At 40.1% G+C, this 15,974-nt stretch overlaps 1 protein-coding gene across 1 annotated transcript in view; it reads left to right on the top strand.

Moving 5' to 3' along the window:
* adcy1b (adenylate cyclase 1b) overlaps nt 1-15,974 on the top strand; it is a 117,290-nt gene that overhangs the window by 56,029 nt on the left and 45,287 nt on the right. Inside the window, exon 5 of the mRNA XM_037533725.1 lies at nt 12,984-13,111. Within this exon, the coding sequence (XP_037389622.1) occupies nt 12,984-13,111 (128 nt within the window). The remainder of the gene's footprint in view (nt 1-12,983; nt 13,112-15,974) is intronic.

Here is a 15,974-nt window from a genome sequence, read left to right as displayed (position 1 = left end):
CATGCTTTATATGTCATTAATAAATTAGACAAAAAAAACAACAAGAAAAAAAACTAATATCAATAGTTTGCTGCTGTCAAAACAAAACCTTGTATCTCCATTTTTGTCATTTCTCAGTTTTTGACATAATTTGAAAATGCCTGTTGACCTTTTACATTGTAAATTTTATGATAAATTACTCGGGGGGGGGGGGGGTCTTGTTACATAGACCTATACTAAAAATAAACTGTTTTTTTGTTCTCCTGTTAAGTTTTCAAGGTTTCATTGAGACAGCAGCGATATACACATTCAGTATAGAGGTTAAATTTTCTTAAAGCATTTTAAGGTAATGCTTTAGTTGGATAATCCACTTTAGATACTTTCTGGATACTTAATTTATGTTCAAGGTACATTCAACTAAATATCTACTAAACTGACAATAACTCTAAACCTGGCTCTAATCCTAACCCTCACCTTAACGTCAATCCTGAACCCAAAGCCAACCCACACCTGATTTACCCCTTAAGTATCTCCTCCAGTCACTCGCCTTTCAGTGAAATTTGTGGTTTTGAATGATGAAAATGCTGCTCATGTGAATGAAAGAGTAGATTGAAAGAGTTCACTAACTGCGGTTGGACATTATGCTGGCCTAAAAAAAAAATTTCAAGTTACTAGAAATCAGTGTCTTAATGGTACTGATATATATATATATATATATATATATATATATATATATATTGTTTATGTTTTGTTGAGTGTAAATTTGTATAGTATTTAAATTATTTTATCTTATTTTATTTTTCTCTTTCTGTTTTTATTTTGCACCGAGAGCAGGGATTTGTACTTCAATATCGTTGTGAAAGTATATGAGTACAATGTGCAATGACAAAGTTCATTCATTCATTTATTCATAATAACCAGAACTTAAGTACAGAAGAGGTTTATTGAGCAGTTGGTTTAAAGCTTTAGAAAGGTGGGTACCAAAAGGCGACTATATGTAAATGAACATTGTTTACAATCAAGATAATCAGATTCTATTTTTTCTGTCTAAAAATTGACGTATGATGTGTTGATTCCTGTGCCATGTTGCCACCACAATGAGAGCTAAAAAACTACCTGCAAATTACATTGCGAGTGGCAATCATAAGGGGTCCAAGCACTTTGCCTTATGAAGCCAGTTTAGAAATTATTCTGAGGGTTAACAGAATGTCCACTATTTATAATAATTTTTGAGGAGGGATCTCAAAATGAGACATCTGACAAATTTCATACACAACTGATGATTTGTTCTGAATATTGGAGCCAAATTCTCCAAAGTGGTAGACCTTCAAGACTAGGATTAGGCATCTCTGATTTACATTTTCCCTGTTATTTTTGTGAGAGTGCACCACAATGCCCAAGTCTCATTTACAATCACTGGAGCTTTCTTTTAAGGATGAAGCCTCCAGACCCTGTAGAAGAAGCTAGCTTCTGAATTTGTTCAATTTTTCATTGCTTTAGAGTTTACATGCCTGTATCATTAGCCTTATTAATATTATGTCTGCTGCTGAATGTCAAGCACACTGGAAAATGTAAATGCATACTATGATTAATATATACAAATGCATTTAGAGACATTATGAGATTTCTTTTGCTTGAGTTTCTTGACTATAACTTACAGAAAAGGGTGAAAATGTACAAAATACACTGAGAATTGATTAAAATTGGATAGAGCATTGTTCTTATATTCAGAAGTTTGAAAGTACTATATGTTAAATGTGTTATCATTGAGGCAATATAATACAATATGGATTTAAATATTTTAAGCTATTTTTCTAAAAGAAATTCATAAGTTCTTACTAATTATTCGAAATGTTGAGTTTGTATATGGTGAGTATATTAGAAATTTTAGAAATGGTTTGCTAGTCAAATAAAGTGTAAAATATCGCCAATAAAATCTCTTCTAATTTCCTACATTATCAAAGATTGACATCAAAGCTTTAAAACACATTTTGCATAAAATCCTACAAATGATTCAGACCTTTTTCTGCTTTATCACCCAACTTGTGTATTTTTGCACTCTCTCATTACTGGCTTGATGCTTGTGCATCTCTTCCTCTTTCACACACACTCACTTTGTTCCTTATTCCCTTGTTAAGTTTCTAATTTTAATTTAAACAAAACAGCGAATCATGTGTAAGAGATGAAGGGCTGTGTGGTCAGACTTCTGCGATCTTCAGTGAAACTCAGGCAGTTACTGCTCTTTTTTTCCAGATCTCTCTCCAGGTTGCAGACATTAGATCCTTTCACACATGACGCCTGTAAAAGATGACCTTTGCTGATGACTGTGGCAGGTTCTGTTGTTCACATTAGTCACAGCTTTCTATTTTAACATTCTATCACCTGTCATTCTGCTAACTTCTCTGTTCTAATCACCCAGAAATAACATTTAACCCTTTGAACACAAGTTACGCTGCGCTCAGGGCCGATCCCATTTCTTCTTTTTACCCCTACCCCTTGTTTTCAAGTGTCACCCTAACCGCTTGAAACTCACTTACAAGGGGTAGTGGTTGAAATCTTGCCCTATGAAATGGGACCCTCAAATAAAAAAGGCTCTGTAGGAGACCAGGCCCATTTTCAGTGATAGCAGAGGAGGGGAAAATTCAGCAAACCTCACTGTCACAATTAGGACATCTTATGTTTTCAAAGATATTTATTATGGCCCACAGCCAATTCTTTGGTCATACGAAGCTGAAGTTCAGATATTCACCAGCTTCTTGTTCTAATTTTCCTGTTCCACCTTAAATAGTGCAGCAGTTACATTCTGGCTCTTAGGGCATCAGAACTGCTGGTTTATTTAAGGTGGAACGGGAAAGGTAGCTAGCTAGCTACGGAGACTTTTTAGCGATTTTTTTATACTTTTTATGAAGAAAACCATAATACACCGAAACAACATTAAACTAAGATAATGCAGTGTTTATGGAGAAAATACTTGCGTTTGGGGGAAGCTTGTTTGGTTTGATATATCATAACTGACAAACAGGAACTGGCCCAAACTTTGCTGCAATTTAAAATTTAGGGGACTGCAACAGGAACAACATGCATGTTTCCCCTACTTTCTACTTAGTAAACTCTCAGCTAAACTTTCCTGTTTCAGCAACTCCTGACTGGAGATTTGAATATCTAGTACTATTCAAATATAATTACATAATTAAATATTTAGTTATAAGGTATCACAGTGAATTCTGTATCGACAGGTTTTGAGTTTGCACTTCTGGCTTTTTTCAATTCGTTGTTATGTCAACCAATGACAGAAAGAGGTGAAGTTAAAAGATGTTTCCTCAAATTTAAATCATAATAAAATATTTTCTCTTCTACTACAAACACAGCTGTACTATGACTTTAGAATACTTTATGACTTTAGAGTTGAATATATATATATATATATATATATATATATATATATATATATATATACAGCACTTGAACCCTGTATAACACTGATATAACCGTGCAATAAACATGCCATGGCAGGTGTCATATGCTGTCATGACGTATTGTGTCCAGTCATATAAGAGTATCATGCTGCCTTACCATTGTCAAGACAGATTATGTGAAGTTATATGTGACTTTGCAGTACTGCTGTCATGATAGATTCTGTCCAGTGATATAACAGCATCACATTACATTATCCTTGTTAAGCCAGATTATTGCATTACTGTTAACTGTCATGACAGATTATGTCTCGTAATATAACAGTGTCATGTTGAATTACCGTTGTAATGAAGCGTTATGATCTAGTAATATAACAATGTCATGTACATTTTCGTTCTGGTAACAAAAACCAATAAATTAATGATCAAAATCTGTCACAGATGATATCTTCCATGACATGTTTATGGCACAGTTAGATCAGTGCTCAAGTGATGTGTTACAGGCTGCATTGTCCAGAGAGAGTATGAATTAATATAATTCATATCCATTCATATCACACCATGCTTTGGTTATCATCAGCAATGACTGTGACTTGTAAGGATTATGCTTGGGTCCTCCCTGAAGTCGCTCACATATTTGTACATACTGGAGATGGGCCTGATTTAGAAATTTAGAAACACCTGGAAACGTTCAGTCCTCTAGCTGGAGTACAGTACTATACAAAGCGAAGGCGTGACAAAGCAGAAACTGTGCCATGTTGCCACCATAATGAGAGCTAAAAAACTACCTGCAAATTACATTGCGAGTGGCAATCATAAGGGGTCCAAGCACTTTGCCTTATGAAGCCAGTTTAGAAATTATTCTGAGGGTTAACAGAATGTCCACTATTTATAATAATTGTTGAGGAGGGATCTCAAAATGAGACATCTGACAAATTTCATACACACTGATGATTTGCTCTGAATATTGGAGCCAAATTGTCCAAAGTGGTAGACCTTCAAGACTAGGATTAGGCATCTCTGATTTACATTTTCCCTGTTATTTTTGTGAGAGTGCACCACAATGCCCAAGTCTCATTTACAATCACTGGAGTTTTCTTTTAAGGACGAAGCCTCCAGACCCTGTAGAAGAAGTTAGCTTCTGAATTTGTTCCATTTTTCATTGCTTTAGAGTTTACATGCCTGTATCATTAGCCTTATTCATATACATACATACTGGAGATGGGCCTGATTTAGAAAGGTAGAAACACCTGGAAACGGTCAGTCCTCTAGCTGGAGTACAGTACTATACAAAGCGAAGGCGTGATAGTGCAGAAACTGATCAGACAGACAGAAATGCAGACAGTTGGCAAGACAGAAAGCCAAAGCTTAAAGATTACCGGGAAAAAGGCGGCAAGATAGAGTGAGTCGATGGGCAGTGTAACCTCATCACATTCATGATGGCTCAGCCGTATTGATCTGAGGCCTGGAATTAAGCAAGACGTGTGACCAACAGAGCAAATTAAGCTATAAACGTACAGTTATGGCACAATTTTGTGTGTGTCATTTGAAGGACACTTGCTAAAATCATAGTTTGACATGATTGCAGAGACCTTTAGTTCCAAATGTATGGCATAAAATGCCGTGTCAGGACCCCCACAGGAACACCACAGAGCAGGTGCTATTTGGGTGGTGGATCATTCTCAGCACTGCAGTAACACTGACATGGTGGTGAAGTGTAAGTGTGTGTGGTGCTGGTCTGAGTGGATCAGACACAGCAGTGCTTGATAGAGAGTAGTCCACCAACCAAACATATCCAGCCAGCAGCGTCCTGTGGGCAGCGTCCTGTGACCACTGATGAAGGACTAGAGGATGACCAACACAAACTGTGCAGCAGCAGATGAGCTGTCGTCTCTGACTTTACATCTACAAGGTGGACCGACAAGGTAGGAGTGTCTAATAGAGTGGACAGTGAGTGGACACAGTGTTTAAAAACTCCAGCAGCACTGCTATGTCTGATCCACTCAGACCAGCACAACATACACTAATAAACCACCACCATATCAGTGTTACTGCAGTGCTGAGAATGATCCACCACCCAAATAGTACCTGCTCTGTGAAGGTCCATGGGGGTCCTGACCACTGAAGAACAGGAGGGTAACAAAGCTTGCAGATAAACAAGTGGATTTTAGATTTTAACATGTTTTCAATTGATTTGAATGTGTTTCTTTTCCTGTTTTGTGTTAAAGTTTTGTGTATTAACACATTTCTGTTCAGTTGAATGTCTGCATATAGACTGTAAACATAAAAACGTGGCATGTATATCGTCTACATGCTGGTAAGTGAATTGGTTTTTTGATTGCTCATATAAAGAAGTAAGAATTCTGCTGCTTTTTTAACACTGATGTTTAAAGGATATTCTCATTTGGAGGTTCACCATTGCGAATGGCAGGGTGAAGTTTATTTGGATGCACATGGCGTGTTTGTTGGGAATTTTGTTGGGAATTACTGTTCCGCTTTTATTTAGTGGTGTCATCATGTTTCACGGTGAGAAGTTTTTAAATCCACAGGTGTGTCGGCAGCCCCTGTGGCAAAGCTCAAGGCAGATTACACACTCTTACTTCAGAGCGTCAATTGTGTACGTGCGTCCACGTGTATCAGGTACACGCAAAGTAAGCACCTGATTTTATGTCACGTCGCACGTGAGTGTGTGACTTAGGTGTGCATCGTTTGCATTATGTGTAGAGTGTGTGTGTGTGTGTGTGTGTGTGTGTGGTGTGTGTGTGTGTGGGGGGGAGGGGGAGGTTTAAATATAACTGCTCACGTCACGTGAAGATAATCCTGCTTGCGTCTGAACTCACACGGAGGACTTTAACAGAGAGATCAGATTAAGACTAAAGAACACTTCAGCACATTCACAAAGCAGTGAGTGTAGCAACAGCTACACTTACAGTGAATGGCCATTTTATCGGAAACACCTACCATATAGGCTCACTTTGCAGGTTTACAGTTACTGAACGTAGCCTGTTGTGGTGCACTTTATCAGCCGCCCTCTACCCCGTTCATCAGTGGAAAGGGACCACCACAGGACCACCACTGATCAGATATTATTTGGGTAGTGGATCACAGCACAGGGTGACACTGCTTGTGGTGCTATAAGGAATGCATGAGGCCCAGCATGAACTGACTGTTAGAGCTAGACCCTCAGTTCAGGCCATAAATGTCAAACAATGATAAAAACCTCTGTAATTTAATTTTCTGTTAGCTCACCTATGGGGTTTCCTGTAGTATGTTAGCCCTAAGCTAACATTTTTGGGCTGTTCTAGAGTAAGCACAAACTTTTTAAGCTTGTAAAAGACATTGTGTTTTATTAGAAGCTTGTAGCAGGCATGAACATATATAAGACCTTGTATGATGCAGTTTTACAGTGACTCTTTTAGTAAAGTTAAAGTCAAAGTGAACTTTATTGTCATTCAGACTATATAACAAGGAGTACACAGTGGAATGAGACTGTTTTTTCCCAGTTCAGATGGGAAAATATAACAAATATGAGATGAAGGCAAGTACACACAGACATACTAGAATACGATGGCGTTTTAGGGCCGCTGTTAATAAAAATTAAAATAGTAGACTTTGAGAATAAAGTCGTAATACTTAAGAAAAAAGCTATAACATTTAGAGAAAAAAGTCATAATATTTAAAAAAAGTCATACTATATCGAGAAAAAAAATGAAAGTAGAACTCCACCAAGTAGCTCGACTTTTTTCTTGAAATATTTCGACTTGCTTCTCGAAATATCACACCGTGTGACTTTTTTCTCAAAATACTAAGACTTTTTAAATTGAAATATTATTACTTTTTTTAGAAAAAAAGTTATTTTTATTTTTATTAACAGTGGCCCTAAAATGCAGTCGTACTAGACAGCATAGACAGACATAAAATGTATGTAAAGGAAAACAATATGTAAAAAAATTATTAACTGTAAAAATGTAAAGAGTCCTGGCATAGAGCATTCCTAGAAAGCATTATGCCTCCTCTGGCCCTCTCTTGTCTACCTGCTGGCCAATTGAATTGTCGCCACACCTAATTTGTCAGGGACTGTTTGTGTTATCCATCTTCCAGCCCAAGAAGTCTTCAAATCGGAACCTTCATCCCGTTTGCAGTCCTGATTTGATTAATCGTTGGTAGTGAACTCAACTGTAAATGTAACCGATTGGCCACCTGAGGTCATACCTACCAGCAAGTACAAAATCCAGGACCAGGTGCTGGATTTATGGCCCAGATTCTGCGTTAGGCCTTCATCACCGGTCCGTTTCTAACCACAGAACTGTTCATGGCTGGAAATGTTTGGGCGGTGATTCACTCTCAACCTAGCAGCGACACTGAGATGTATAAAAACTCCAGTAACCCTTCTGTGTCTGATACACGCGTATCTACACCACACACACACACACACACACACACACTACTGTGTCAGTGTCACTGCTGTGTCCATGTGAGACTATGGTAGTCCTACATCGGCCCCTTTCATTTGATGGACGGGGTAGAATAATAGGTTATGCTGCAGGGGCTACAGCTAGTAATTGTACACCTATACAGAACATCTGTGGTGGTGTTTCTGATCAAAATGACCAGTGAGTGTAGCTGGAAGGCAGGACTGCCTAACAGCCTGGACTCTTGTGTCATACTAAATGTGACCTGAATGCTCTGGTTTGTTAAGCAGAGCAGGCGTTTATTCTGCCTGCGTCAGGTGTTGTTATGCATGCTGTGTATATCACAGAAGGTGAGGCTTGTCTGTTCCGAGGCCTGAATGTGGCGAGTCGCTAAGCAGATCTGACGCTCATAGCGCAGTCGGCCTCTCTGCCTGTCTGTCCGTGCTTCTCAATTTCTGTGTGTTCTCCCAGCTCTCCGTCTGTTTGCATGGTAGCCCCACAGGAGTGTCCTGAACCAGCGCAGTGTAATGGAGATTAATGGCTAGCAGCAGTAGAGACGGAGACGGAGACCAGAGTCTGGTTTACGGCTTTTTCGTGCCATTTCTATTGCCTAAATAAGGACAACTAAACCTAGGGTAGAAATGTGCATATGGCTCATCACGCAGAGGTTTTCCCATCCTCTTGACCTCTCACTTTGGCCAGTTTCCCTCTATGATGGACATCATCTCTAACACAACCTCTCCCGTGCTACTATAACACAAACTATGCTTTTCTTGTTTTGGTTTAAGCTGAACTCACCATTTAACCTTTTAACCCTCACCCCATTTTTGCTTGACACAGCAATTCTTGACCACATATTCTGGATTATGGTGTCTCTGGGGATAGCAGCAAGGCTCTGAAGGTAACCCAGATACTGGATAGTTTTGGGCCGATTCTGGTTGTCCCATGTGAGTGTTGGTTGCCTACCGGGTAGATGCTAGGCATGTGGGCCATGCCTACGTTTATGGGTCAATTGTGGCGTGAAAGCTGTGGACCAACAGTGTAGTTGGGCCAGATTGGGGCAGAATTTGGGCCATATCCTTTAGTTCTTCTCACTCTACAATGTGTGGGCCAGATCTGGGTTGAAGACCCAGCCGTAAATTGGGCCAGAACAAAATTGGAGGTGAGCATTTCGACGGAAGTGTGTGTGATCTAGAAAACGTTAACTTCTAAGAATCCCAGCCCTCAGCGTTTACAGCTGCTTCTGCTTCCTCAGCTAACTCTTGTGCTTGCTCAGCCAACTCACACTTGCTGCCACTGTGGGCAGAGCTGACGAAACAACGATGGACACTGCCTGCTCTTTTACTGGGCTTATTTTAAACTGGGTTTCTGGTTGGTTAACCTGTGTTATGTGCTGTATTGCGTTCTTGCTGGCTTCTGCTAATTCATGCCAGTTCACTTTCCCAAGTGTTTCTGGTGCAGGACCAGGCTCAGTTGAACCCCATTGTCAAGGTAAATGGTATTATTTTTTAGAAATATCTGCTTAGAGTGGTATTGATGCGCGTCAATCAATCAGTCAGTTACTCGGCTGAACCAAAGTTAGCATCTGGTGTGAGAACGTGTGTGACTCCAGTTTAAGGTTGGATTGGTGCCACAGCCCCTGCTCATGGTAGTTGACCCACTCATCAGTCACACTTTGGGCATTTTCTCAGAAACATCTTCAATCCAAGGCTGTGTATCCATCACTCCAGCACAGTGGAGCAGTGGCCCTGCTCTAAAGCACCTAATTCCCCTCATTTGTGAGTTCAGTGGGGTGAATCCTGCAGAGCTGTGAATGTCCAGGGCGGCAGAGTCTGACACCTGTGCACCATGTGAGAGTTCACAGTCATCAACAGGTTTCAGTACCACTTCCATCAATTCAGCATCAGTTTGGAAAATGGATTCATATGTTGTAGTGTATTACAGTGTGTAGCCATACGGAAATCAGGTATATGGCAATATATTGACCAAATATATGACATATGCACCATGTTGTTACTGTCTAGAGAACAATAAGTATCTCTAAATCTGTAAATTTACAGGAGAGGGCAAAAACGTCTTTTACTTTACTTTCAATGTAAGTTAATGTAAATATGCTAATAGTTTAGGGGTCAGCAACATGGGGCTCTTTTACTGCCTTGTTGTGGCCCCACAGCAGAACTAGATTTGTAGGTAATGATAAAATAATCCTCCTTTGCAGTAAAACTTGGACTTGAGGAGCTGAAGTTAGTAAAGAGTCCTGCTGTTGAGCTGGTGCTGCTGTAGGATAGAACTCTTATTCACAGTCAGTGACATAGCTAGAACTTATCTCATCTTATCTTATCTTATCTTATCTTATCTTATCTTATCTTATCTTATCTTATGTTTGGTTGATTCCATTGTCACTTTAATTATGTTCTATAGTGTCCAACTCCTGATGCTCTAACCCAGGGATCTGGAGCACCATGCGACTCTTTTACTGCCCTGTTTAGGCTCCTGTTTAGAATTAGATGTTTAGATAATGATAAAATAATCCTCCCTTGCAGTAAAACAAAGCTCTGCTGATCGTTCAACACAGTTTTAACAGTAAACAGCCTTAAACGCTGGACTTAATGTAGAACTGCTAATTCACCCTTTAACCCTGAAGGTTGGCGCGCAGACTGCTGGTCACCATAGCAACACAGACAACAATCTCACCTAGCTAGTATCTAATGAAACAGAAAAAAGAAAAATCTAAGACAAACGTCGATAATTTGGAGATGAATGGACTCGTTTGCGTTTATAATCCCTCCAGCTGTTTTTCTGAAACGTTTAATCTGCAACGAGAAACTGTCAAAAACTCAGGTACTCAGGCACCATAAAGTAACTGCTGCACCACTTAAGGTGGAGCGGGAAAATTCAAACAAGAGGCTGACGAATGAGAAGCGACTTCAGCCTCTTAAAAATGTGAACAATGAGAGACATTTTACAAGAAACTCCACTCTTGTAAAAGTTTCCTGCTGGAGATGCGAGAAAATAGCTGAGCTAAAGCTTAAGGCAGAGCAAAGTAAGTCTGTGTTTCCGTTATATTATATTTTTATCATATACTAGGATCCTATTCTAGTCATTAGCACAAACTGAGGCATGTTTACAGCCAAGATGGTGAAATGGACATAAAATGTTGTGGCTTCCAAGGTGGTTTGATTTTTACTGAAAGGACAAAAACGTCTCTTCTTAACATTTGGGTTGTGACGCCTGTGCTAGCTTCCTGTTATAGAACAGACATGTGTGTGATCCTGATGTATCAGACATATATCACATGACACACACACACACACACATATATATATACACACATATATTGCTGCTGAAGAAAACCTCAAAAATCTAAAAAATGGTGACTTTACAGGTCTTTACATATATTATATTAAAGGAAAAACCTACTTTACTTTTAATGTAAGTCAATGGAACCAGACATTTTCAGACAAATCATTTTGGGCCGTTTCTTTTAGTCCATTCATTATGAAATTTACACACAATGTAAAGGATAACAGGTATTTTCAAATTATGTAAGAAACTTTTCTTCCTACAACAGCGATATATTTCATATATAATACATATGTGTTTACCCACATAGCAGACATGTATATATGGTCCACATTATGCTTATAAGTCCAGTATTTCATACTTATATACATGCATATATTTTGAAATATATGCCTGACCCTTTGTGATGCATGTGCACATATATGCATATATTGCATTTCCATATGAGTATGCATGATGAACATTTATATGATCGCATAGAAAAGAATTATGAACTAATGTATATGTAAGGATAAACTCTATTGTGCTCATTTACTAATAGAGCCTGAATCTGATTCTACTCAATGAGGATTGTGCTAAAATCAAATATGGCATCAAAGCCTTGGCTCAGCACTAACCTCCCCACCCCCAACACACACGCACGCACGCACACACACACACGCACGCACGCACACACACACACGCACGCACGCACATACACACACGCACGCACACACACACACACACACACACACACACACACACACACACATGCACACACACGCACACACACATACACACGCACGCACGCACACACACGCATGCGCAAACACACACGCATACACACACACACACACACACACACACACACTGCCACCAGGATCCAGAGCGACAGGCTGTGTGTCGGAGAACAGCATGTTGATGAGTTTGTGATCTCTTGATACACTCAGCCCACGAGTACACACACACACACACACACACACTGGAAATTAAATGAGGTCATTAACTCATCCAGTTTGGCCTCATTGCCCGTCTACGTGTCCTTGCTGGTCTGTGGCAAACATCTGAAACGTTTCTCAGTATAACTTAGCGCTTTGGACCTCTGGGCTAATTTTGATTATATATATATATATTCGGCAATTACATTTCCAATTAAGTATTTACATGAGTCACATTTGTCATAGGCTTAGTTATTATTATTATTTTTCTTCTTCTTCTTATTATTATTATTTATTGTGTTATTTTCAGGAGGCCCTGCAGTCTCCTAGTTAAAATAAGTAAACGCATTCTATACACACATCACATTTAAACATGACTCTAACTTTAGTGCCCAGTTTCTGTTAACTGCTACAAAATACCAGAATTTGGATGGTTCACTCTGTGGCTTATTACTGTAAAGAAAAATAGGATTAACATACATTAACCATATTTTTTATTGCTTTTCTCTCCTCTTGGATCCATACTGAATGCTTAAGCTCTGTTATCCAGCAAGGTGGAGCTTTATAAGTACTTATGATATCATATTTATTATTCAGATTGACCTGGATTTTTATATGAAATTGAATCTAGAAGTTGTTGGACATTTCAGAATGTGTCAATTACTCTGTCTTACCATCATGCTACTCAAAAACGAGTGAAGATAATGCTTAGAACGTAAAGTAAGTGTGATCTTATGCTTGATCTTGACTTAACGCTTAAAACGTTTGCTTTTCAAAATGTCTGTTGGCCTCATGTCATGAAGTAAAACACCAGGAAGGCGTTGCTTAAATTGCGTAAAACACTAAAATGTGAAAAAAGGATGATTTACAAATATCGTCTTGGAATTAAAGCTGAAATAAATGCTTGTCTTTCATAAACATGAACCGGAAACACCCATAACGGTCCTTTTGTTCGACAGGAGAACCACTGCCGGCGCATTAAGATCCTGGGAGACTGTTACTACTGCGTGTCAGGACTGACCCAGCCCAAGACCGACCACGCCCACTGCTGTGTGGAGATGGGGCTGGACATGATCGACACCATCACGTGAGCCCTCACTGATCACACTCAGCGCTGTTAAGTCCTGCTTAGCAGCGAACCCTCATCAGCCAAAGACGGGCTTACTGTCATTCAGCTTCCTCTCTCCTCACTATGGGTGGACATTCCTTTATTCTAAAATTGGTTTGGTGAAAATATCAAATGTACACAGTTTTCACCTTATAAACAGTGTTGATCAGGCAAGACATGTAGTGTCTGTAGTTTGTTTCCGTTTTGTTTTCGTACTGGAGCTAAAAAAATAACGGAAGCAGTGCTGGAGAGCATAAAGGCATATACCTTTATTTATTGGAGAAGCATGTTATATGTGTCTGAAGACTGCAGGGTCACCTAATAAGCCACAACAATAATGTTCAGTCTAAGACTGTTCATGTCGAGTGTAATAACAAGCTACATGATTCCTAGTAGAAAAGAAAAGCACCAGCAAAATCAGCGTGCTGTGTTTTGGGTGCTGGAATTCTGGTCATGCTGGGTGACTAGCTAATCCAGCAACAGACCAGCACTAGATGAGCCTAAACCAACATAAACCAGCTCAGACCAGAGAAAAACACGTATCTCCAAAATAGTAACTTTACAGGAGAGGGCAAAAACGCTCTCACCTTTCAATGCAAGTCAGTGTAAACAGGTTTTATTCCAATTGATTTCAGAGCATTTCTATTGGTCCATTCATCAGTTTTCATACAATGTAAAGGACTGGCAGTGTGGTGAGATGAAAGCGACGATGTGTTCCATGTTGTCCATACAGGCATAGTAGTTGTGCCCCACTTGACAGGAAGCTTTGAAGAGCCAAAAGCCTGAAAACGGAAAAAGCGTGCCCCCTCAGTGAGAAAACAAGATGCAGGTAGCTACATGTAGCTAATGTCATTATGGTCTCGTTAAACCAGCTTTCTAACCTCGGCTAAATCAGAATTGGCTCTGTAATCCTCATGTGACAGTTTGTGGGTCAGAAAATGACAGATTCTACACTCTAAATAGCTCACTATTCAGGGCCATTGGTACCGTGCCCCACAAATGAGGGGTAGGATGTAGACCGACCAGTAAACAGAGTGAACTGTGCTTTATGTCTCAGCTTCCTCTTCACCACTACAGTCCAGTACAGTGAACGCATTACTGCTGTTGCCTGTCCCAGCCTGCAGCCGATCTCATGACCCCTCTTCTCATCATTCATGACCCCAAGATACTTAAACTCCTCCTGGGGCAGGTCTTCTTGCCTTACTTGGAGTGGGAATGCCATCCTTTTCTGGGCTAGGACCATGGAAAAGGATGGCATGCACACATATATGACTGTATATAAACTGTGTATATATATATATATATATATATATATATATATATATATATATATATATATACTGTCATATGTAAACATGGCCAAAAGTATGTTGCATAGCTAAAACAGCAATAGTAACCATCTTGAGGTCTGAATTCTGCCTGCTTTGTCCACTATTGTATATTTTGGCCATCCAGTTTCATAAGATTAAGTGACCCTTATTAGTCCCACAACAGGGAAATGTCATCCCACATTTAACCCGTCCGTGTAGTGAAACATCACATACACACTAGTGAAGACACAGGGGGCAGTGAGCACACTTGCCTGGAGGTGGGCAGCCCTATCCACAGCGCCTGGGAAGCAGTTGGGGGTTAGGCGCCTTGCTCAAGGGTACCTCAGTCACGTACTATCAGCTCAGGGGATCGGAACGGCAACCTTCCGGTCGCAAGGCTGGTTGCCTAAACTCCAGCCCATGACTGCCCCCAGTACATGTTAGCTGCATTAGCTCTGTAGCTCCAGTGCAAATTAGAAGCAAACTGTAGAGCAAAAGTGTCTGAATTTGATCTTTCTTGTCAGACCACTACTTTTAAACTTGATTTAAGCCCTCACTGCTAAAAGCAAACTAGAAAACTGAGAAAACATGTTGCTTTCAGAGCCCTCTAGAAATGCTGCAGACATTGACTTTAGAAAGTCAAAGCCCCTATTCTGCACATTTTCAGGTGAAGGCATCAATCCAGAGCCCTGAAGGTGCTGAGGAGTGACTTCTGTTCCCTAACGTTTCAGTTCCGGCTTCATGATCAGCTCTGGCTTCATCAAACATCACTTTCAGTGCCACTTGTGTACTTTTATTAGCAAGTTGTCATGTACAGCCTAGCGCAACATTCACAAGTTCTCACATCTTGAGAACCATCCTCAGATCCCGAGCGAAAGTTTCAGTCCATGTGGTGGAACACATTTCTAGGCAACAATGATGAATAGTTCCTTTGATACTTTAGGGTTTCACAAGTCTGTGATGAGAATCAGAGAGTTCTCCATGAGGGATTAACTCTTAGATGTTTACAGTTGTTTCAGATGTTTACACTTAAAAAAGGAATAATTCATGTACATTATATTGCCAAAAGTATTCAGTCACCCATACTAATCAATGAATTCAGGTGTTCCAATCACTTCCATGGCCACAGGTGTATAAAGCTGAGCCCCTAGGCCTGCAGACTGCTTCTACAGACATTAGTGAAAGAATGGGTCGCTCTCAGGAGCTCAGAGGATTCCAGCGTGGTACCGTGATCGGACGCCACCTGTGCAGCAAGTCCAGTCGTGAAATTTCCTCACTACTAAATATTCCACAGTCAACTGTCAGTGGGATTATAACAAAGTGGAAGCGATTGGGAACGACAGCAACTCAGCCACGAAGTGGTCGGCCACGTAAAATGACAGAGCGGGGTCAGCGGATGCTGAGGGGCGTAGTGCGCAGAGGTCACCGACTTTCTGCAGAGTCAATCACTACAGACCTCCAAACTTCATATGGCCTTCAGATCAGCTCAAGAACAGCGTAGAGAGCTTCATGGAATGGGTTTCCATGGCCAA

Source organism: Pygocentrus nattereri, chromosome 2, assembly GCF_015220715.1.
Source record: "Pygocentrus nattereri isolate fPygNat1 chromosome 2, fPygNat1.pri, whole genome shotgun sequence".
NCBI lineage: Eukaryota > Metazoa > Chordata > Actinopteri > Characiformes > Serrasalmidae > Pygocentrus > Pygocentrus nattereri.
The sequence above is the reverse complement of the archived record's forward strand: the minus strand, read 5'-3'. Positions and strand labels throughout refer to the sequence as shown.